Below are 24348 nucleotides of genomic sequence, written 5' to 3' on the forward strand. Positions count from 1 at the left end.
ATTTGTGATTGTGTTTGCATGGGAAATGGGAGTTTATGCTTATTTCCTTAAAGCAATGTTTTTCAATCCACAGCTGGGGGCCACTTGCAGCCCAATCAGCACACAGCTGCAGCCCATGTGACATCCTCAGAACCATACAATATTACTGGATGCGGCCCACAATGATAAATAGGTTGAGAATCACTGCCTTAAAGAAACCAATTACAAACTACCCAATGTGCTCCCAGTCTTCTATTTACTTTTACACACACACACACACACACACACACTACAAAAAGAAAGATACCACTTTTAAAATAATTTTCCTGACACACCCATATAAATTCCTATGAATGCTCTGTGGTTCCAAAAGAACTTTTACTGCTCATTTATTGCCCAGAACCAAGTTGGTCTCTTGCTAAATTAAACTTGCAAGACACAGATTCCAGAAAGTGAATGGTTGATGTTTGTTTGCCCAATAGCATACACCACAGGAGTTGCTGCTTGATGTGTGAAAGGAGAGACTTTTCAAGCCAACATCAGGAGGCAGCCACTACAGGAGGCATTTCACCTCTCTGAGGCTCTAGTTTGTCACCCAGGACTGATTCTTCTGTTGTTAAATTAGAACATGGGGAGTCCTGCTGATTAGTGCATTTTCAATAGGACAGCTAGGGCTTTTTTCCCCTTTAGCTTTTAACTACACTACTTATATTGCTTTTTTATTAACCAACATCAGCTATGCCTGGTGTTCATTAGGTTCTTTATTACCTCCTGTTTCTTATGACCTCCCTCCCACTAGTCCACTATGCATTTAGAGACGCAGTGGGTGGTAAATACCACTTTGCAGATGGGTCAGGGTGGGTTTATAGTTATGTCTATGTGCAAGTATACACGTGTGTAATAATGAACAGTCTAGAAAGAGGCAATTGACTCAGAGAGAATGGGCCTGCTTCCTAGCTGTAGGAAGCATGTCTAGCTTTCCAATCTCAAGTTATGACTTTAAAAAATTAGGGTCACAACCTAACTAGCTTTGAGATCGAGCTTGATAAATTTATGATTGGGATTATATGATGGGGTTGCCTGTGATAGGTAGGGACTGGACTAGATAACCCAGGAAGTCCCTTCTAGTTCTATGTTCCTCTGTTTTATGATTAAGGGAGTTGAATGCAGCCTCACGGACTTAGATTCAATCCCTGCCTCTCCCAGAGTTGCGACGTGATACTGGGAAAGCAGACTGCCACTGTGTGTTCCTCAATTTCTGGGTGCCTGTGCTGAAACAACTGGGACCTGATATGCAGAAGTGCTAGGTATTCACAAGTATAACCCAAGTCAGACAGCTGTATTTCAAATATATTAAGTGGAATAAAAATGTTAACTACACTTAAAAAACAATCAGGCCCTAGGCATCTCAAATCAGGCACTTAAAATTAGTGGACACTAATATCAATGTTAACCTTAATTTCTCTATGTCCCAGAATAAAAATAATACTCTGTCCCAGAGATAATAATACCACCTCGTCTCCCAGGCATGTTGTGAAGATAAGTTCATTAATGTTTGTGTAACCCTGAGACACTATGGTGATTAGCACCAGAGAAAGACCAACAAGGAAATTAATAATTTCAATAAGAAAAGGAGTACTTGTGGCACCTTAGAGACTAACCAATTTATTTGAGCATGAGCTTTCGTGAGCTACAGCTCACTTCATCGGATGCATACTGTGGAAACTGCAGAAGACATTATATATACAGAGACCATAAAACAATACCTCCTCCCACCCCACTCTCCTGCTGGTAATAGCTTATCTAAAGTGATCATCAAGTTGGGCCATTTCCAGCACAAATCCAGGTTTTCTCACCCTCCGCCCCCTCCCCCGCCCACACACACAAACTCACTCTCCTGCTGGTAATAGCCCATCAAAAGTGACCACTCTCTTTAAAATGTGTATGATAATCAAGGTGGGCCATTTCCAGCACAAATCCAGGTTTTCTCACCCCCCCACCTCCCTCCAAAAACCACACACACAAACTCACTCTCCTGCTAGTAATAGCCCATCCAAAGTGACCACTCTCCTCACAATGTGTATGAAAATCAAGGTGGGCCATTTCCAGCACAAATCCAGGTTTTCTCACCCCCCCCCTTTTTTTTTTCAAAAAAAACACACACACAAAAACTCACTCTCCTGCTGGTAATAGCTTATCCAAAGCGACCACTCTCCCTACAATGTGCATGATAATCAAGGTGGGCCATTTCCAGCACAAACCAGGTTTTCTCACCCCCCCCCACCCCCATACACACACAAACTCACTCTCCTGCTGGTAATAGCTCATCCAAATTGACCTCTCTCCTTACAATGTGCATGATAATCAAGGTGGGCCATTTCCAGCATAAATCCAAGTATAACCAGAATGTCGGGGGGGGGGGGGGGGGGGAGAAAAAAACAAGGGGAAATAGGCTACCTTGCATAATGACTTAGCCACTCCCAGTCTCTATTTAAGCCTAAATTAATAGTATCCAATTTGCAAATGAATTCCAATTCAGCAGTTTCTCGCTGGAGTCTGGATTTGAAGTTTTTTTGTTGTAAGATAGCGACCTTCATGTCTGTGATTGCGTGACCAGAGAGATTGAAGTGTTCTCCGACTGGTTTATGAATGTTATAATTCTTGACATCTGATTTGTGTCCATTTATTCTTTTACGTAGAGACTGTCCAGTTTGACCAATATACATGGCAGAGGGGCATTGCTGGCACATGATGGCATATATCACATTGGTGGATGTGCAGGTGAATGAGCCTCTGATAGTGTGGCTGATGTTATTAGGCCCTATGATGGTGTCCCCTGAATAGATATGTGGGCACAGTTGGCAACGGGCTTTGTTGCAAGGATAGGTTCCTGAGTTAGTGGTTCTGTTGTGTGGTATGTGGTTGTTGGTGAGTATTTGCTTCAGGTTGGGGGACTGTCTGTAGGCAAGGACTGGCCTGTCTCCCAAGATTTGTGAGAATGTTGGGTCATCCTTCAGGATAGGTTGTAGATCCTTAATAATGCGTTGGAGGGGTTTTAGTTGGGGGCTGAAGGTGACGGCTAGTGGCGTTCTGTTATTTTCTTTGTTAGGCCTGTCCTGTAGTAGGTGACTTCTGGGAACTCTTCTGGCTCTGTCAATCTGTTTCTTCACTTCCGCAGGTGGGTATTGTAGTTGTAAGAATGCTTGATAGAGATCTTGTAGGTGTTTGTTTCTGTCTGAGTGGTTGGAGCAAATGTGGTTGTATCGCAGAGCTTGGCTGTAGACGTGTGGTGTGGTGGATCGTGTGGTGTGGTCTGGGTGAAAGCTGGTGTTTATGTGACCATTCTTTATTAGCACTGTAGTGTCCAGGAAGTGGATCTCTTGTGTGGACTGGACCAGGCTGAGGTTGATGGTGGGATGGAAATTGTTGAAATCATGGTGGAATTCCTCAAGGGCTTCTTTTCCATGGGTCCAGATGATGAAGATGTCATCAATATAGCGCAAGTAGAGTAGGGGCGTTAGGGGACGAGAGCTGAGGAAGCGTTGTTCTAAGTCAGCCATAAAAATGTTGGCATACTGTGGGGCCATGCGGGTACCCATAGCAGTGCCGCTGATCTGAAGGTATACATTGTCCCCAAATGTAAAATAGTTATAGGTAAGGACAAAGTCACAAAGTTCAGCCACCAGGTTTGCCGTGACATTATCGGGGATAGTGTTCTTGACGGCTTGTAGTCCATCTTTGTGTGGAATGTTGGTGTAGAGGGCTTCTACATCCATAGTGGCCAAGATGGTGTTATCAGGAAGATCACCGATGGATTGTAGTTTCCTCAGGAAGTCAGTGGTGTCTCAAAGGTAGCTGGGAGTGCTGGTAGCGTAGGGCCTGAGGAGGGAGTCTACATAGCCAGACAATCCTGCTGTCAGGGTGCCAATGCCTGAGATGATGGGGCGCCCAGGATTTCCAGGTTTATGGATCTTGGGTAGTAGATAGAATATCCCAGGTCAGGGTTCCAAGGGTGTGTCTGTGCGGATTTGATCTTGTGCTTTTTCAGGAAGTTTCTTGAGCAAATGCTGTAGTTGCTTTTGGTAACTCTCAGTGGGATCAGAGGGTAATGGCTTGTAGAAAGTGGTGTTGGAGAGCTGCCGAGCAGCCTCTTGTTCATATTCCAACCTATTCATGATGACAACAGCACCTCCTTTGTCAGCCTTTTTGATTATGATGTCAAAGTTGTTTCTGAGGCTGTGGATGGCATGTGTTCTGCACGGCTGAGGTTATGGGGCAAGTGATGCTGCTTTTCCACAATTTCAGCCCGTGCACGTCGGCGGAAGCAGTCTATGTAGAAGTCCAGTCTGCTGTTTCGACCTTCAGGAGGAGTCCACCTAGAATCCTTCTTTTTGTAATGTTGGTAGGGAGGCCTCTGTGGATTAGTATGTTGTTCAGAGGTATTTTGGAAATATTCCTTGAGTCGGAGACGTCGAAAATAGGATTCTAGGTCACCACAGAACTGTATCATGTTCGTGGGGGTGGAGGGGCAGAAGGAGAGGCCCCGAGATAGGACAGCTGCTTCTGCTGGGCTGACAGTATAGTTGGATAGGTTAACAATATTGCTGGGTGTGTTGAGGGAACCATTGCTGTGGCCCCTTGTAGCATGTAGTAGTTTAGAAAGTTTAGTGTCCTTTTACTTTTGTAGAGAAGCAAAGTGTGCGTTGTAAATGGCTTGTCTAGTTTTAGTAAAATCCAGCCACGAGGAAGTTTGTGTGGAAGGTTGTTTTTTTATGAGAGTATCCAGTTCTGAGAGCTCATTCTTAATCTTTCCCTGTTTGCTGTAGAGGATGTTGATCAGGTGAGAGCCAGAAGAGTTCCCAGAAGTCACCTACTACAGGATAGGCCTAACAAAGAAAATAATAGAACGCCACTAGCCATCACCTTCAGCCCCCAACTAAAACCCCTCCAAGGCATTATTAAGGATCTACAACCTATCCTGAAGGATGACCCAACACTCTCATAAATCTTGGGAGACAGGCCAGTCCTTGCCTACAGACAGTCCCCCAACCTGAAGCAAATACTCACCAACAACCACATACCACACAACAGAACCATTAACCCAGGAACCTATCCTTGCAACAAAGCCCGTTGCCAACTGTGCCCACATATCTATTCAGGGGACACCATCATAGGGCCTAATAACATCAGCCACACTATCAGAGGCTCATTCACCTGCACATCCACCAATGTGATATATGCCATCATGTGCCAGCAATGCCCCTCTGCCATGTACATTGGTCAAACTGGACAGTCTCTACGTAAAAGAATAAATGGACACAAATCAGATGTCAAGAATTATAACATTCATAAACCAGTCGGAGAACACTTCAATCTCTCTGGTCACGCAATCACAGACATGAAGGTCGCTATCTTACAACAAAAAAACTTCAAATCCAGACTCCAGTGAGAAACTGCTGAATTGGAATTCATTTGCAAATTGGATACTATTAATTTAGGCTTAAATAGAGACTGGGAGTGGCTAAGTCATTATGCAAGGTAGCCTATTTCCCCTTGTTTTTTTCTACACCTCCCCGCCCCCGACGTTCTGGTTATACTTGGATTTATGCTGGAAATGGCCCACCTTGATTATCATGCACATTGTAGGGAGAGTGGTCACTTTGGATGAGCTATTACCAGCAGGAGAGTGAGTTTGAGGGTGTGTGGGGGTGAGAAAACCTGGATTTGTGCTGGAAATGGTCCACCTTGATTATCATACACATTTTAAAGAGAGTGGTCACTTTGGATGGGCTATTACCAGCAGGAGAGTGAGTTTGTGTGTGTGTGTGTGGGGGGGGGGGCGGAGGGTGAGAAAACCTGTATTTGTGCTGGAAATGGCCCAACTTGATGATCACTTTAGATAAGCTATTACTAGCAGGAGAGTGGGGTGGGAGGAGGTATTTTTTTATGGTCTCTGTGTATATAATGTCTTCTGCAGTTTCCACAGTATGCATCGGATGAAGTGAGCTGTAGCTCACGAAAACTCATGCTCAAATAAATTGGTTAGTCTCTAAGGTGCCACAAGTACTCCTTTTCTTTTTGCGAATACAGACTAACACGGCTGTTACTCTGAAACCAATAATTTCAATGGTTAAATAAGGCCTGGGGCCACACTGAATGAGGAGGACAAACAAATTACCCATTCTCTGAATGAGACAGGAGAAAAACAATATATGATCATGTAATTAAACTATCACATATTCATATTCAGAAGGGGCAGGCAACCTTAATTCTGGTAGTTTCTAATTTTTGAGTGCTTGACTTTGCATCTTTCTTTTAACGCTTTTTTTTTTTTTAAAAAAAAGGGATTTCCTATTTTATTTTAGCAAACTAAAAAGTCCCAGAAATTCTATCATGTGGAACCACATTGACTCCCAACTTGGATCATCAGCAGGGTTGAGACCTTTCGATCCACAGCACAGACCTCTATCCTTTGAACTAATGAAGTAACCAATACTGGTGGTAGGTTGTTATCTTCCCTATAGATCAGCCACTAGGAGGGACTGAGACACATACTTTGCCATTGGGTTTTCCAGCGATTTGCTGAGAGAAGAACAATGTAGAAACTCAGGACTCCTGGGTTCAGTTCCAAGTCCTGGATGTTCTCTAGTGGTCTCTTCTGCACTTGTGCTCTCAGCTTGTCCCCATCTTCCTCTCATCCACCAGCCACTTCCTCAGGCTCCTGCCCCCCTCCCCCTAGGGCTGCCACCTCCAAGATGCAGAAAAACTGGCCACACACTCCCACCAACAAAAAGGGTTCTAGTGCTGACTATGGACAATTATTACCAAAATGTTTTAGAGAGCCATTTTACACCCCCACCCACCCTGCAGTATGTATTTTATATCATTGTATCTTTTTTCTTACCTTAGCCTTACAATAAATGTTTTCAAATTTTGTACATCATACCACCTATGTTTACTTTTTGAATTTGTATTTGCTGTTTGATTTGCTGCTGCCAGCAAGTGTTTGTTTTGAATTGTGGACTGTGACCCAGGGACCTCTTTGTGCCAAGTGGTAGAGGCATCAGGTAGGATACAAAAAGGTTCCAGGAATCCCCCAGGTCTGGGAGCTACATACTAGTTCGCTAAATGTCATGTAAGGTCTCTTATGAGAGCCTGCATCACACTTGTCATCCTGATCATTGCAAGATGTTTCTACAGAAAATGTGTGTGGAGTTATGTCCATATACTAAAAATTATCTTCTCTAGGTCTGTGTGTTAAGGCAGGGCACTAAAAGTGAACCACATACTCCAGGCAGGCAGGGGGAAACAGACACTTCTCTCTCTCTGGCTGGTCATGTACAAACTGAGTTTTGTATGGTTCACCCTGGACACCCATTTACAATCTGAGCAAAATGCTAGTCAATAGATTGTGGAGCCTACAGGAAAAATACAGAAACAGCAGGGATTATGCTGTTTAGGAGTAGAGATAATGAACTTTGGGAATTATATCTGGAGTGCAGGTGAACCCTCACTTATCCTTCATCAAGGGGAGACAAGTTGTCAGTGGGCTTGGGCTCACACTAGAAGGGTCTCAGCCATGCTGATAGAAAAATATAATGAGAAGCACTTTGGGTTAAGCAAAATCTTATTAGACAAGAGGTCATCTTGTTAGGTGACTTTAGGCTCTAGAATACATGTTATGATTTTATATATAGCTCTTTGTTTCCAGTGTTTGTTTATCATTTGAATATCATTCTTTGTTAAATAAACATATACCTGCCTTCTCTAAGTGCTATGTGTTAAATGGAAAGGTGTTTCAAGGCGTAATTAGTAAGCTATAGTGTACTGTTCCTTTGGGAATAGCAAGCCATGTAATTCTTTAAGTGTCCAGAGGATAAGGGGGTGAACACCAGAGGGGCATGGTCAGAAGACTTGGGAATTGGAATGTGCCTGTCTGAGGGACAGGTGAGCCCATGTGGGCTGAGAGGGGAGGGACTGTGTTGCCTGTGGCTGGCAGCTGACTCCTGGCAGGCACAGAGAAGACTCCCTCATGCTAATGGCAGGTGGTAGCGAGGTGCCTCAAAACCCTGGGTAACCCTGGGAAGCATCACAGTGACATTGTGGAATTCCAAGCATGAGTACCTGAGGCTGCATCTAATGCAAAGGATGAGGGATATGCAAGAGGCTCCGTGTAGGATCCAGGGTGCTGAGGGGTAGTGCCTGGGGCTCTGTAAAGCGCTGGAGGCGCTCAACACCTGAAGAGACCTGCGGGTGACTGGGGGACGTTGGGGACTACAGGAAAAGGGGTGCTGGGTGTCTGGTGGAGGCAAGGGTGGGTTCTGGGTGCTGTGGAAGGTGGCGAGGCATGGGTGCCCTGGTTCACTCTGTCCCCTTGCCCCAGGCACACCCCAGTTTCCCAGCCTCTTACCTATCAAGCCAAGCAACAAGACTGTTTGTAGCCAGGAGGCAGGACCGTCCCTAGCCATTTGGGTATCCTACACAGCTCCCCTGTGGGGCCCCAGGCCTCCCGCCCCCATCCCACCAGGGTCTGGGAGGCAGGAGCTGTGGGGGGCCACTTTTGGGAGGTCCCACAGGCCCAGAGTAGCCCAGAGGATTATCAGGGGGCCAGGAGCAGCCCGCTCTGCTTTCCTCACCCCAGCCCCAGCCCCAGCCGTGTTGCTCAGGGAAGATGGTTTGGGGGAAGTGGTCCCCACCCCGCACTCACTGGCAGTGGTGGGAAGCAGAGCAGCCTGGCCCCAGCCAGCTCTACTCTGCCAGCTCCCAGCTACGGCACTCTGTTTCCCGCCGCTGGTGACAGTGGTCCTTTCCCCAATCCAAGCGACATGGCTGGGGCAGGGGCAAGGGAAGCAGAGTGGGCTGGGGCCACATCTCTCTGCTTCCCGTCGCCAGTGAGTGCGGGGGGGACCTTTCCCCAACCTCCCTGCACTCACCGGTGGCGGGAAGTGCAGCGACGAGCCTGGGAGCTGGTGGAGTGGAGCAGTGTGGGGCCAGATTGCTCCGCTTCCTGCTGCTGCCAGTGAGTGCGGGGTCGCTGGGGGAAGAGGTGGGGAATGGGGGTGGGCTGGGGGCAGAGCGGGGGGGGGAGGAGGATAAGAGGTGGGGCGCAGGGAGTTGTCTGCCCCCCCGCCCCCAGGGACGGCCCTGCCTCTTGCAGTGGGCACAGCCCGCGGGGGGGCCAGCTGAGGGATAGGGCTGGTCGCCAGAGCTGCTGCATATGCAGCACGCGGCTGGCTAGGGCCACTATGAACTTTGGAGCAATTTGGTGCCCCAAATTTCATGGTGCCTTACGCAGTTGCATATGCTGCATACGCCTAAGGACCGCCCTGCCAGGAGGCTCTTCCACGCTGCTGCTTCCCAACAGCGACTCCCAAATCAGGCACCCCTGCAGCTTGCATATGCAGGCACCCCTCCAAGCTGGTCAGCCTGCCTGACCATATGGAACTCAAAAAGTCACCTCCATGAACCCAAAGTTCTCCACCTCTGCTGCTTCTGGTTACCGAGTCACCATAGAATCATAGGACAGGAAGGGACCTCAAGATGTCATCTAGTCCAGTCCCCTGCACTCAGGGCAGGACTACGTATTATCTAGACCATCCCTGACAGGTGTTTATCTAACCTGCTCTTAAAAATCTCCAATGATGGAGATTCCACAACCTCCCTAGGCAATTTATTCCAGTGCTTAACCACCCTGACAGTTAGGAAGTTTTTCCTGATGTCCAACCTAAATCTTCCTTGCTGCAATTTAAGCCCATTGTTTCTTGTTCTATACTCAGAGGTTAAGAAGAAAAAATTTTCTCCCTCCTCCTTGTAACAACCTTTTATGTACTTGAAAACTGTTATGTCCCCACTCAGTCTTCTCTTTTCCCGACTAAACAAACCCAGTTTTTCCAGTCTTCCCTCACAGGTCATGTTTTCTAGACCTTTAATAATTTTTGTTGCTCTTCTATGGACTTTCGCCAATTTGTCCACATCCTTCCTGAAATGTGGCGCGCAGAACTTGACACAATACCTCAGTTGAGGCCTAATCAGTGTGGATAGAGTGGTCCATCTCTCCTTCAAGAGCAGGGAAGCGTAACTGTCTAGTGGAAAAAAACAGTATCCAGCATGTTAACTGGCAACCGGCAGACAGTACAAAACGCAGCCAGGTGGCAAACTGCATCCCCCTTGGCTCCCATCGAACCCCCCTACATCCCCTCTTTGTGTACACCATCCCTCCACCCCATGGCCATTACAATGCCCTCCCTGCTTGTCTCACCCCTCTGCATTCCAGTCAGCTGCTGTTCCTCCTTCTCCTCCTCACTGCCTGGGCATTAGCAGCATGATGGGAGCACTGGGAACACAGGAGAAACAGTGGCTCTGTTTTCACTTCCGATGCAGTGGCTACTGGCAGCCAGGAGAAGCAATTGCATGCAAGTCCTGCTCAGTCCGTATAGCCCAGGGATGGAGCATGCTCAGTCACTCTGGGGATGGGGCATGCAGAGTTCCATTGGCACACAGGATTTCATAGATTCCAAGGCCAGAAGGGACCATTACAATCATCTAGTCTGACCTCCTGTATAACACAGGACATAGAACTTCCCCCAAATAATTCCTAGAACAGATCCTTTAAGAAAAACATCCAGTCTTGATTTAAAAATTGTCAGTAATGGAGAATCCACCATGGCCTCTGGTAAATTGTTCCAATGGCTAATTACTCTCACTGTTAAAAGTTTACACCTTATTTCCAGTCTCAATTTGTCTAGCTTCAACTTCCAGGCATTGGATCATGCTAGACCTTTCTCTGCTAGATTGAAGAGCCCATTATCATATATTTATTCCCCATGCAGGTACTTATAGACTGTAATCAAGTTACCCCTTAACTTTGTTAAACTAAACAGATTGAGCTCTTTGAATCTACCACTATAAGGCACCCTTTCTAATCCTTTAATCATTCTCAAGGCTCATCTCTGAACCCTCTCCAATTTATCAACATCCTTCTTGAATTGTGGACACCAGAACTGGACACAGTATTCCAGCAGCATTTGTACCAATGCCAATTACAGAGGTAAAATAACCTCTCTAATTCCCACTCCAGATTCTTTTGTTTATGCATCCAAGAATCACATTAGCCCTTTTGGCCCCGGCATTGCACTGGGAGCTCCTGTTCAGACAATTATCCACCACAACCCCCAAATCTTTTTCAGAGTCACTGCTTCCCGGAATAGAGTCCCCCATCCTGTAAGCATGGCCCCATTCTGTAAATATGAATGTAGTATAACAATGGTAGAAGCGTTCTGGGAAGATGAAACACAGCCTGGCTCTGTTAGAGAGGTACAGTGGTGTAGCAAACAAGACACTGGACTGGGACTCACGAGAGCTGGTTGCTATCCCTGGTTCTCCCACGGTTCTGATATGTGATCTTAGACAGGTCATTTCACCTCTTTGTACCTCTGTTTCCTCTCCCACTGCTGTCTATTTAGATCATGGAGACAGTCTATCCTGCTGAAAGCCAAGGCTGTCCTTCCAGTTAGAAGCTAACTGCCCCCTGCACAATTTCTTTCAGCACAAACAAAGGACTTTTTGAGTTCTAGGCGAGCAACAGGAATCTGAAGCAGCAATTTTCAAATTAAACTGAAAAAAATTTAAAGCAAATAAAAGATCAGCCTCAAACAACCAATAATCTGTTTGTGTGTAGCAAAAACATGTTGTGTCTGTTCATTATGCTAGAGAAAAAAAATGCCTTGTGGGAGACCTGGAAGGAGTGGGGATGCATTACAGTAGCACCTTGTTTTCTTTCCTTAGTACTATGAAAGGGTACTAGAATAAATTGGAGCCCTTAGCAGCTCCAATAGATAATAAATCTAGAATAAATTGGAGCCCTTAGCAGCTCCAGTAGAAAGTTGTACTTCTCTGGAGGAGAGTGGCAACATTTCATGTTTTTCTTGCTTCTTCAAACACAGTTGACGACTTGTTTTTTTAAGAATTTAATTGGATCTGTCTTTCCACCATTATGTTATGATTTACCATGGTAAACCACATAGATTGTGGAAAAATAGCTTTACTCTGGATTCTAGCTGGCAAGGGAAACTATCTATATGCCTCAGGGTGGATTGGGGAAAATGAATGTATTAATTAAAATAAAAGGATAATAATCCTGGTGCAGTTATTTGAGAAGCCTCTACTGACCTCAGGAGTGGCATGTGGTTGACTGAGCTGTAACTAGAATATAGATGTATAAAGCTAAAGCTTTCACCAGTTGCCTTCAGTTCCTGGGGGTGATAGTTTAAAGGCGTTAGTACGGTATCTAAAATTAAATTAAATAAGTTAACCCTCTCTCTGCTACAGTCTTTGCCAGCTGATGGAGATACCTTAGTATAGAATACTGTAGTGTTTTCAGGGGTGGATTCTAGATCTTTCCTTGCCCAGAAAAGGGTCAATGAAATTACTAATGGCTTTAAACCCTGGTCTACACTAGGACTTTAGGTCGAATTTAGCAGCGTTAAATCGATGTAAACCTCCACCCGTCCACACGTTGAAGCCCTTTAGTTCAACTTAAAGGGGTCTTAAAATCGATTTCCGTACTCCACCCCTAACAAGTGGATTAGCGCTTAAATCGGCCTTGCCAGGTCGAATTTGGGGTACTGTGGACACAATTCGACGGTATTGGCCTCCGGGAGCTATCCCAGAGTGCTCCATTGTCACCGCTCTGGACAGCACTCTCAACTCAGATGCACTGGCCAGGTAGACAGGAAAAGAACTGTGAACTTTTGAATCTCATTTCCTGTTTGGCCAGCATGGCAAGCTGCAGGTGACCATGCAGAGCTCATCAGCAGAGGTGACCATGATGGAGTCCCAGAATCGCAAAAGAGCTCCAGCATGGACCGAACGGGAGGTACTGGATCTGATCGCTGTATGGGGAGAGGAATCCGTGCTATCAGAACTCCGTTCCAGTTTTCGAAATGTCAAAACCTTTGTCAAAATCTCCCAGGGCATGAAGGACAGAGGCCATAACAGGGATCCGAAGCAGTGCTGCGTGAAACGTAAGGAGCTGAGGCAAGCCTACCAGAAAACCAGAGGGGCGAACGGCCGTTCTGGGTCAGAGCCCCAAACATGCTGCTTCTATGATGAGCTGCATGCCATTTTAGGGGTTTCAGCCACCACTACCCCAGCCGTGTTGTTTGACTCCTTCAATGGAGATGGAGGCAACATGGAAGCAGGTTTTGGGGGGGAAGAAGAAGAAGATGATGATGATGATGAGGTTGTAGCAAGCAAGCGTAGAAACCGGTTTTCCCGACAGCCAGGAACTGTTTCTCACCCTGGACCTGGAGCCAGTACCCCCCAAACCCACCCAAGGCTGCCTCCTGGACCGGCAGGTGGAGAAGGGACCTCCGGTGAGTGTACCTTTTAAAATACTATATATGGTTTAAAAGCAAGCATGTGAAAGGATTACTTTGCCCTGGCATTCGCGGCTCTCCTGGATGTACTCCCAAAGCCTTTGCAAAAGGTTTCTGGGGAGGGCAGCCTTATTGCGTCCTTCATGGTAGGACACTTTACCACTCCAGGCCAGTAACACGTACTCGGGAATCATTGTACAACAAAGCATTGCAGTGTATGTTTGCTGGCGTTCAAACAACATCCGTTCTTTATCTCTCTGTGTTATCCTCAGGAGAGTGAGATATCATTCATGGTCTCCTGGTTGAAATAGGGTGCTTTTCTTCAGGGGACATTCAGAGGAGCCCGTTCCTGCTGAGCTGTTTGCCTGTGGCTGAACAGAAATGTTCCCCGCTGTTAGCCACGGGGATGGGGAGGGTTGAGGGGGTAGCCACGCGGTGCTAAAATGCAACCTTGTAACGAAAGCACATGTGCTATGTATGTAATGTTAACAGCAAGGTTTACCCTGAAAGACTGTAGCCACTGTTTTATAAGATGTGTCTTTTTAAATACCGCTGTCTCTTTTTTTTTCCTCCACCAGCTGCATGTGTTTCAATGATCACAGGATCTTCTCCTTTCCAGAGGCTAGTGAAGATTAGAAAGAAAAAAAAACGCACTCGTGATTAAATGTTCTCTGAGCTCATGCTGTCCTCCCACACTGACAGAGCACAGACGAATGCGTGGAGGCAAATAATGTCAGAGTGCAGGAAAGCACAAAATGACCCGGAGGAGAGGTGGCGGGCTGAAGAGAGTAAGTGGCGGGCTGAAGAGAGTAAGTGGCGGGCTGAAGACAGGGCTGAAGCTCAAATGTGGCGGCAGCATGATGAGAGGAGGTAGGATTCAATGCTGAGGCTGCTGGAGGACCAAACCAGTATGCTCCAGTGTATGGCTGAGCTGCAGCAAAGGCAGCTGGAGCACAGACTGCCACTACAGCCCCTGTGTAACCAACCGCCCTCCTCTCCAAGTTCCATAGCCTCCACACCCAGACGCCCAAGAACGTGGTGGGGGGGCCACCGGCCAACCAGCCACTCCACCACAGAGGATTGCCCAAAAAAAGAAGGCTGGCATTCAATAAATTTTAAAGTTGTAAACTTTTAAAGTGCTGTGTGGCATTTTCCTTCCCTCCTCCACCACCCCTCCTGGGCTACCTTGGTAGTCATCCCCCTATTTGTGTGATGAATGAATAAAGAATGTATGAATGTGAAGCAACAATGATTTTACTGCCTCTGCAAGCAATGATTAAAGGAAGGAGGAGAGGGTGGTTAGCTTGCAGGGAAGTAGAGTGAACCAAGGGGCGGGGGGTTTCATCAAGGAGAAACAAAGAGAACTTTCACTCCGTAGCCTGGCCAGTCATGAAACTTGTTTTCAAAGCTTCTCTGATGCGTACCGCGCCCTCCTGTGCTCTTCTAACCGCCCTGGTGTCTGGCTGCGTGTAACCAGCAGCCAGGCGATTTGCCTCAACCTCCCACCCCTCCATAAACGTCTCCCCCTTACTCTCACAGATATTATGGAGCACACAGCAAGCAGTAATAACAGTGGGAATATTGGTTTCGCTGAGGTCTAAGCGAGTCAGTAAACTGCGCCAGCGCACCTTTAAACGATCAAATGCACATTCTACCACCATTCTGCACTTGCTCAGCCTGTAGTTGAACAGCTCCTGACTACTGTCCAGGCTGCCTGTGTACGGCTTCATGAGCCATGGCATTAAGGGGTTGGCTGTGTCCCCAAGAATACATATAGGCATTTCAACATCCCCAACAGTTATTTTCTGGTCTGGGAATAAAGTCCCTTCCTGTAGCTTTTGAAACAGACCAGAGTTCCTGAAGATGCGAGCGTCATGTACCTTTCCTAGCCATCCCATGTTGATGTTGGTGAAAGGTCCCTTGTGATCCACCAGGGCTTGCAGCACTATTGAAAAGTACCCCTTGCGGTTTATGTACTCGCCGGCTTGGTGCTCTGGTGCCAAGATAGGGATATGTGTTCCGTCTATTGTGCCACCACAGTTAGGGAATCCCATTGCAGCAAAGCCATCCACTGTGACCTGCACATTTCCCAAGGTCACTACCCTTGATATCAGCTGATGTTTATTGCGTGGGCTACTTGCATCACAGTAGCCCCAACAGTAGACTTGCCCACTCCAAATTGATTCCCAACTGACCGGTAGCTGTCTGGCGTTGCAAGCTTCCACAGGGCTATCGCCACTCGCTTCTCAACTGTGAGGGCTGCTCTCATCTTGGTATTTATGCGCTTCAGGGCAGGGGAAAGCAAGTCACAAAGTTCCAAGAAAGTGCCCTTACGCATGCGAAAGTTTTGCAGCCACTGGGAATCGTCCCAGACCTGCAACACTGTGCGGTCCCACCAGTCTGTGCTTGTTTCCCGAGCCCAGAATCGGCATTCCACAGCATGAACCTGCCCCATTAGCACCATGATGCATGCATTGGCAGGGCCCATGCTTTCAGAGAAATCTGTGTCCATGTCCTGATCACTCACGTGACCGCGCTGACGTCGCCTCCTCGCCCGGTATCGCTCTGCCAGGTTCTGGTGCTGCATATACTGCTGGATAATGTGTGTAGTGTTTAATGTGCTACTAATTGCCAAAGTGAGCTGAGCGGCCTCCATGCTTGCCTTGGTATGGCGTCCGCACAGAAAAAAGGCGCGGAACGATTGTCTGCCATTGCTCTGATGGAGGGAGGGGCGACTGACGACATGGCTTACAGGGATGGCTTCAGGGAGCTAAAATCAACAAAGGGGGTGGCTTTACATCAAGGAGTATTTCAGGCAGGACTTCACGGAGGGTTCCAATAAGAAATGGTGCACCTAAGTTATTGTTCTTATTGGAACAAGGAGGTTAGTCTGGCCTCTGATTGATAACATGGCTAGATTTACCTTGCTGCACCTTCTCTGTGAGTGACTGCAGTGTGACCTAGAGGAATGAGTCCCCTAGATGGGGCGGGGGCGGGGAGCAAATGAGTACAAAACAAATCTGGTCTATTTCTTGTTTTGATCCACTCCATCTATCTTTTACATCTTTGGCTGGCAGCAGATGGTGCAGAAGGACTGCATGCCATCCACATCTCATGGCTGCCCGGCAGAAGATGATGCAATAGGACTGCTAGCAATCAGTATCGCCTGCCTGCTCCCCATAAGATGGTTCAATAGGACTGACTGCAGGACTAAATAGAATGACCTGGTCAAGTCACTCCAAATTTAGTCCCTGCGCCCATGTCTGCCCAGGCGCTCCTGGCCGATGTGGCCAGGAGCACCTCGGACATGAAGATGACGGCTACCAGTCATACTGTACCGTCTGCTGCCACAAGGCAAGGGGTTGATGCTGCTGTGTAGCAATGCAGTACCATGTCTGCCAGCACCAAGGAGACATACGGTGACAGTTACCTGAGCGGGCTCCATGCTTGCCGTGGTATGGCGTCTGCACAGGTAACTCAGGAAAAAAGGTGCGAAACGATTGTTTGCCTTTGCTTTCATGGAGGGAGGGAGGGAACGGGGGCCTGACGATATGTACCCAGAACCACCCGCAACAATGTTTTAGCCCCATCAGGCATTGGGATCTCAACCCAGAATTCCAATGGGCAGCGGAGACTGCGGGAACTGTGGGATAGCTACCCACAGTGCAACACTCCAGAAGTCGATGCTTGCCTCGGTACTGTGGAAGCACTCTGCCGAGTTAATGCACTTAATGCACTTAGAGCATTTTCTGTGGGGACACACACACACACTCGAATATATAAAACCGATTTCTAAAAAACCGACTTCTATAAATTCGACCTTATTCCGTAGTGTAGACATACTCTTAGATTCCTATTACTGTACCTTAAGCAAAAGGCCACCCTTCTTTCTTTTGTTGTAAGGGAAGCTGACCCCAGTGTTCTCCCTTCCTCCCCACCACTATAGTCACTTTCTCTTTAGTTTCCTCCACCATCTGACCACTCTTGAGTGGTGCACGTACCAGTTAGGTCAACGTACATTCACACCAAGTAGCACTCTTTGTCTGTATCAATAGGGAGCACTTCTTTGACCAGTGTTTCATGTGTTCTGCCTGCAGTACGGTTTGTCTACACGGTGAGGTTTACCTGAATAACTGTACTTGTGTAGTTAGACCAGTACAACACCACTTGTGGACAAGAAGCTACACCAGAAAAAAAAGCTACACTGGAAAACAGAACTGGAATAAGTGTCCCCATGGGGAGTTATACCAGTATAACTATAGCAATACAGATATACCATAAGTTTCCCCATGTAGACAAGCCCTGTACAAAACTTGCTCAGACGGAACAACGAATACTGAGCAAAGCATGAGCTCCTGGGCAAGACAAGAGAGACAAACTCCTTCCCTTAGGGGAAAGTTTACCACAGAAGAGATGTCGCCCTGCTGCTGAGGGAGGAGGAGGCGTGAATGAGATGATACGCCTCTTCTCCACTCAGTGTGGTAGGGCCGCATGTTACTAGCATGCTCTGATTTTACCCAGGAGGAGGGAGTGGGGCTAGAAGGGAGAATGGGAAATGTAGAGGAATGGGAAACAGATAGAAGAATGAGCTGGTTAAGGTCAGTGGCCATGATTCTGCCATGAGGTAACACATCTCCAAGTGAAACAGCTTTGCAGGATCAGGTCTTATTGTTTGTATTTGGTATTGGATGAATACTTACGTAAAGTATACGGATGAGGTCCAAAGAGTAGATACTTCTGTACATCCCAGAAGACAGCTTACTGTTTAAAGTATGTAATGAAATCACAGTATTTAAAGAGATTGTCTCTGTGTGATATACAGTGATTTTAATACATTATAATTTGGAATAGGGCTAAGGAATTGTGCTCAGTCAGCAGATCTTCTCTCTTTGGAAGCCAAAGTCAAAAGAAAGTGAAAAGTTGGCTGTTGCCCACAAAAAAAGGAACTTTTTCTTCCATAAGAACTGCTACTTCTGTGGAACTGCTTTACATCCAGACAGACAGAAGAAGCCCTCGCCAAGCCATCAGTTTTCCTCATTTGCTGGGAAAGAGAAATCAGACTGCAGTGTGCATGACTTTTACTAGTGGTTTGGCTGCTGGCTGAAAGACCCTACATATTACCCAATACATTTGTTGTAAGTTTAGGGTTTTTAAGTATTTCTCTGAATTACTGCAACTACAGATCTTGGAAATTCGTCATTTCTCCCTCTTTTGCGATCGTCTTGTTCTGCATAAATGTTGCCTAAGACATAAGAGTATTCTTGAAAATTCAAGGGGTCAAAATGTGCATCCTGAATTCTGTGCATGTTATAAATATGGGAGACAGTAGGCATGTAGAAATTAAAGGGACACTACAACACTTTTTAGGTCCTCATAACAGGCCAAGTGAATCACAGTCATTTGTGGAACTGGACTAACTCCAGGGTACAAGTGTTACTGGAATTTTCAAGGTCCACTCAAATCAAATGTACTTTAGGCCTGCTCAGAGTCTGAGTATTAAATTAGGAGTTCAAAGGCTTCCTCCAGACTGATTTCTAACAGATAGAGTAACAAAGGTCAGCTCTGTGCAACCAAAGTTTGCATCTGATAATCAAGGGCTTTTTTTTCAGCCACAATTTCCACCTTTCTGTAAAGAGGAACTGGCCCAAATTCAAGCTAACCTAAATATCTACCAGCCCATCCTTCTTGTACCACGCTGGGGGAATTACCTAATGCACCGTCCATTCCTGGTCCCAGTCCCAGACAGGTTTCCTGACAATCCCTGTATGATAGCTTGCAACTGAAGTCTGCTCCCCACCTCCCACTCAGGGAGTGAATGTTAACCCTCTGGACAAGGATCTATATATCACATCACAGCTCTCAAAATACCTTAATTAATGGAAGTTAAATTCCATGCATCACACGAATGGGTAACAATGGGACCTCAGCAATGTTATGTTTGGGTTGCTGAAGACCCAAACAAAGCTTAAAAAACCCCCAACCTACTAAAGGGATGTTATCAGTGTGATGCTGGCATACCAGATGCCAGGTCATGCCCCCATGCCTCAGTTGAATACTGACAAATACATAGCTGGAATCAATCTAGCTCACCTGTGTGTTGGTATTATTAAAAGAGGTATTAGAATTTCAAGAATGTGTTTTGTGTTTGGACTTTATTGGATGCTTGTAAATTGGTGCGTCCATGAATCTCAATTTTAACATCTGCATCCCATGTTATAAATAATATTTGAGCATTTGTATTGTAAACCTCTGTAACCGTGTAAATCACCAGACAGAAGAGAGACATTACCTTGTGTGAAATACTGGTCTGCATCTGAAGGTGTATATCCTGCCCAATAGGGATGACCCATGGACACCAGACAGACTAGTGTGGAGCATTAAAGAGGACAAAAGCCTTAGTTGTTTATTCTTCCTTCCCCAATGGAGATGAGTCATATAAGTGAAATTCCTCTCCTCAGCAGAGTTTGCAGCTCAGAGCATAAGGGGCTTGGGGGAAGGGAATAAAAACCCCTAATACAAAGGAACTGTATCTCTATGCTTGGATTCTGAGGGGCAAGGTTTTCTAGGAATAAGCAAGAGAACCCCAGTGCTTAGCCTGGGTTAGCCCTAAAGGACATATAGAGCTTGCTTATTAAAGAAGCTTCTATTTAGGGTGACCAGATAGCAACTGTGAAAAAAAGGGACAGAGGGTGGGGGGTAATAGGCACCTATATAAGAAAAAGTCCCAAAAAACAGGACTGTCCTGATAAAAATGGGACAGTTGGTCACCCTATTTCTATTACCTTTTGAAACATAAGATTATAACTCATTTGTGTGTTTAGGTTCATTTGCTTTAACCTTGTAAATAACTCCTTTGTTTTCTTTTCCTGTACCATAAATCTTTAGATGGTTTATTATAGAATTGGCTACAAGCATTGTCTTTGGTGTGAGATTTAATGTGCAATTGACCTGGGGTAAACGACTGGTGCTTTGGGACTGACCTGAATATTACTATGATCCTTGGTATAAGGAATCATCAGTCATACAGTTATACTCACCTGGTTGGCAAAACAGACTGGAGTACCCAAAGGGACTGTCTGAGACTCCATGTTATGTTTGATACAGTAATTGGTTGATGAAATCCAAGTAGAGGACTCTCAGCCAATTTGGGGTATATACCCTAGTTCTTAACAGTCTGCCCGGAGGCTGGTACTCATGCTCTTGAGCCACTGCAAGACAGCTTGACAATCAGCTCAAAAATTAGATTATAAACTCTTCAGTGCAGAGAGAATCCCTTAATTGAATTGGCTCGTTAGCACTGACCCCCCACTTGGTAAGACAACTCCCATCTTTTCAGATACTGTGTATTTATACCTCCCTACTGTATGTTCCACTCCATGCATTTGATGAAGTGAGTTTTAGCCAATGAAAGGTTATGCCCAAATAAATTTGTTAGTCTGTAAGATGCCACAAGGGACTCCTTGTTGGTATTGCTGGTACAGACTAAGCACGGCTACCACTCTGAAACCTGATATTTATATGGTTTGTACAGTGCCAGTCAGGTCCTTGCTTTAGGTTCTACTGCAATACAATGCTAATAAATAATATGTTACAAATATCATCTTAGCTATTAAAACTGAAATAATTTGTCAAATCCAGTTTACTTTTCACTATTTGTGCTCTTTACCCTATGTATTTCTCTCAGCTTGTGCAATGAAAACAGAGTTGTTCGTTTCACTTTGGTTCGCAGTCATTTTCTAGCTAATTACACTTGTGAGTTCTCAAGAACTAACATAAAATTATAATGTTTGGGCTGAAAATAGCTTTTGGAATGTTTCTTTGGTTAAAGAAAACTTTCTATTGGCCACGTGTGAATATAATAATAAAACCCCACCGAGTAAACTAAGGGATAAAATACCAAGGCTTTTCAGATTTGCATGGGTAAATTAGCCTCCTGCAAAACAGCCTTGCCCTTCAACATGCCTATAAGGAACTATGTGCTGCTAGTTGAGAAAAAAACATAAAGCGTGTGAGCACTGGCAGTGTTATTAAAACTCATACCTCAGACAGAAGTGAGATCCATTTGAATTTATTCCCCTGCATCAGTAGCAGTTTTGTGGGCAATCCCAGTACAGCTCAAATTGGCAGGTTGGTAACATCATGGAGAAGAGATTTTTCCCTCTTTGATCATCTGCAACACTGTGTTTTAATAACCTTTTGTTTCAGAGTGACAAAGTGCTCGTGTCCATTTAGAAATATTTGGAACAAGGAAATCCTGGAAGTGAAAAGAAGACCTACAATAGAAAGGACAAAAATTAGCCAATATACCAAAATGCTGGATTTCCCATAGAGATTGTTATCTTCAAGACACAGAGCCCCTGTGTTCCTAGGATTAACATGCTGTAGGTGGAACATCAGAAACATTGGATAATGGTAAGTTTCATTTTCAATGAAGTTAAAATTCATTTTAATTCAAGTTAAGCATTTTTTTTTTTTAAATTAAGCTCAGCAAGGAAATACTTTGTCCTCTTAAACAATGCAAACCAAACACCCACCTCATTTAGAATTCTGACTGCTCATTGTTAGGGTTTATCGCAACCAGTCATACTTAGGTTTAGGGCTGTTGAGAATCAGTAGTTCTGTTTTGCCTTGAATACTGCCCAGAACTGTAAGCCATTATTGTAGCTATCTCCTTAGTGAACACATTACCAAGATTTCCTCATGCATATAAAACAATAAAACACATTGTTTTGGTAAGTGGGTCAATAAGCTTGGTAACAGCTAATTTAAGTATGATTTGATAATTGGCATTTTCTGTCTGTAACATAACTTTTGAAGAATGCATCCAATCAATTCCAAGATTTCAGGAAATTGTTCTAGGCATCAATGGGAAGAAACCTAGTTGATTTTGGCGACAACTGGAATCTTGGAAAAGCCTGATTTACACACAGTGCTCATTTGGAGCACCCTGCTGTTGCCTGAGTGGTAGCATTGTGACGTCAGAGGTAACGCTCCACACCCTTCCGTTAGCTCATTTCCATACTTCAATCCCATTAGCTGCAGTGAGTCAGCAAATGAAACTGCAGGTCAAGACAGAGGTGCTTTGACAGAGCTGTGTGTGCACGTGGGGGGATGTGGGATTCAGGACTGGAATAGCACGGGTTATACTGGCTGAGTAGGAGTGAGGCTGGAGGTTTGCACTGTGATTCCCTCCAAACTTTGCCTGGGTCAGGAAAAAATCATTTACCTTTGCCTCGCCATCCCCGAAACCCCTAGGGGACCAGTAGCATGCCAAATGCACGGCAACTCATAGGTAAGCAGTGTAGGTGCTTCAGCAGCTATACTTTGTAAGTGCTAACCCTGGTGGGTCCCAATGACCACTCAGGCACATGGCTATGTGAAAGGCTCTTTTACTAGGACTGGCAAGAAAGGGGAAAGTTTGCAAATACCCTAGGTACAGAGACTTGAATAGTTACAATTCAAAGTGAGCAATGGTGGTTCCTGTGTGGGCCCCTGGGGGCAGTCCAATCAAAAAATCAGGGCTCTTCAGGCTTAGTGCCTGAGGTGTCCTCTCCAGTCTCTATTCTATGCATATACATGCTTGCAGGTTTCCAGGACAGATTCAGTTAGTGTCTGTCATTGGGGCCCCTCTGCACTGGCTCACTGCCCACCCCAGAAGTTTCACATGCAAACCTACAACCAGCTGTAGTGTCCGACAGTCACAGTCTGTTCCATACACAGCTCTGCATCCATTCCTGCGTCCAGCTTCTCTCCAGCTCCCTGCTTGCCTCCTGGCCACTGTTTCAGCTTCCTTGTGTAAGTGGGGGAATAGTCCTGCTATTGTGGGGAACTTTCCTGGCTTCTGCACTACCCCGGTGAAGTGGGCTAGCGAAAGGATCTGAGTCCTCGCTCCCACTTCCTTTACCCAGTGGCCTCCCTGCCCTTGAGGACTCCCCTTCCACTCTCCTGTCTGGCAGAGTCCTCGTAACCCCAACAAGACTCCCAGCCCTGCTGTGGTCATCTAGGACAGGGGCTAGGGTGTCCCCACTCCGGAGTACTCTCTCTGCACTGGGCACTTCTCTGACCCACTGACCATTACATACAATTTAAAGCAAATGCAAGTTATTTAATCAACAATTAATTTTAACAAGAATAAGGAAAAATGGGAAAGGTTAAACGAAACACATCAACCTGCTCTGTGGCAGGGAACATCACAAACAGTGTCTCTGGAATGCTAGGGCAGCTCACAGTCTGTTCCTTGTAAGTCCCAGGCCTTCTTCTCAGGCCCTGGCTTTGCTGCAGGGATGCTGTGGGTTGGACACTTGCTCTGGTGGTGGCCACACGCTCTCAGTGGTAGGACCCTTCTTCCCAGTGTCACCCCCGCGCTGTCGGGGTTACGATCCAAGCCTGGCCTGCAGAGACTCTTGGCTGAGGCATCTCCCTGTGCTGGGCCCGCTGCCCAGGGTCCCCCTCACTGTCCCCAGCTGCTCACCGCACCCAGCTCCGGACTGCTCCAGCCCCAGCTCCACCACTCTGTCTCTGCACTGCTGCTCTGCCTCTCTGCCTCCAGCTCCCTGGGCTGCTTCTTTGGCCCCTCTGGTTGCTACAGCTCTGCTCCCAGGACAGGGCCTGCTCTCTCTGGGCTGCTTTTCTGGTCCCTCTGGATCTGGAACAGCTCTGCTCCCCAGCTTAGCTTGGGCCCCTGCTTTCTCCTTAGCTCGGCCCCACTCCGTCTGTCCCAGGCAAATCCAGGGCACGTGGAGGACAGGACCTCCCTGGCCTCCTGACTCCCTGATTAGCCTTCTCGCCCTGTCATTCAGGCTGACCTGGAGCATTGGCCTCTCTCCGTTGTTCCTGGGGACTGTCAGTCTCAGGGTCTTGATTTCCCATAGACCCTTTCCTTTTTAGTACTGGCAGCTAGCCAACCAAAACACCCCACTGAATGTTAGTAAGGGGGCAACAGTCCCCTTACACTTGCAGCTCTTTGCTGCCAGGCAGCCACTACTCCCAAACA

General features: G+C 46.2%; 1 protein-coding gene across 3 annotated transcripts in view; it reads left to right on the forward strand.

The window, feature by feature from the left end:
• Positions 1 to 24348, forward strand: part of LOC140905957 (uncharacterized) — a 52657-nt gene that overhangs the window by 23137 nt on the left and 5172 nt on the right. The window contains exons 2-3 of one of the 3 annotated variants that reach the window (XM_073329455.1): positions 12755 to 13352; positions 13934 to 14585. In XM_073329455.1, coding sequence (XP_073185556.1) covers positions 12776 to 13352; positions 13934 to 14019 — 663 coding nt within the window. In that variant the 5' untranslated portion in view covers positions 12755 to 12775 and the 3' untranslated portion in view covers positions 14020 to 14585. Of the gene's footprint in view, positions 1 to 12754; positions 13353 to 13933; positions 14586 to 21560; positions 21768 to 24348 lie in introns of those variants that run through there. The other 2 variants (XR_012157003.1, XR_012157001.1) reach the window with 2 other exon arrangements.

This window comes from Lepidochelys kempii, chromosome 2 (genome assembly GCF_965140265.1).
Source record: "Lepidochelys kempii isolate rLepKem1 chromosome 2, rLepKem1.hap2, whole genome shotgun sequence".
NCBI classification, from domain to species: Eukaryota; Metazoa; Chordata; order Testudines; family Cheloniidae; genus Lepidochelys; species Lepidochelys kempii.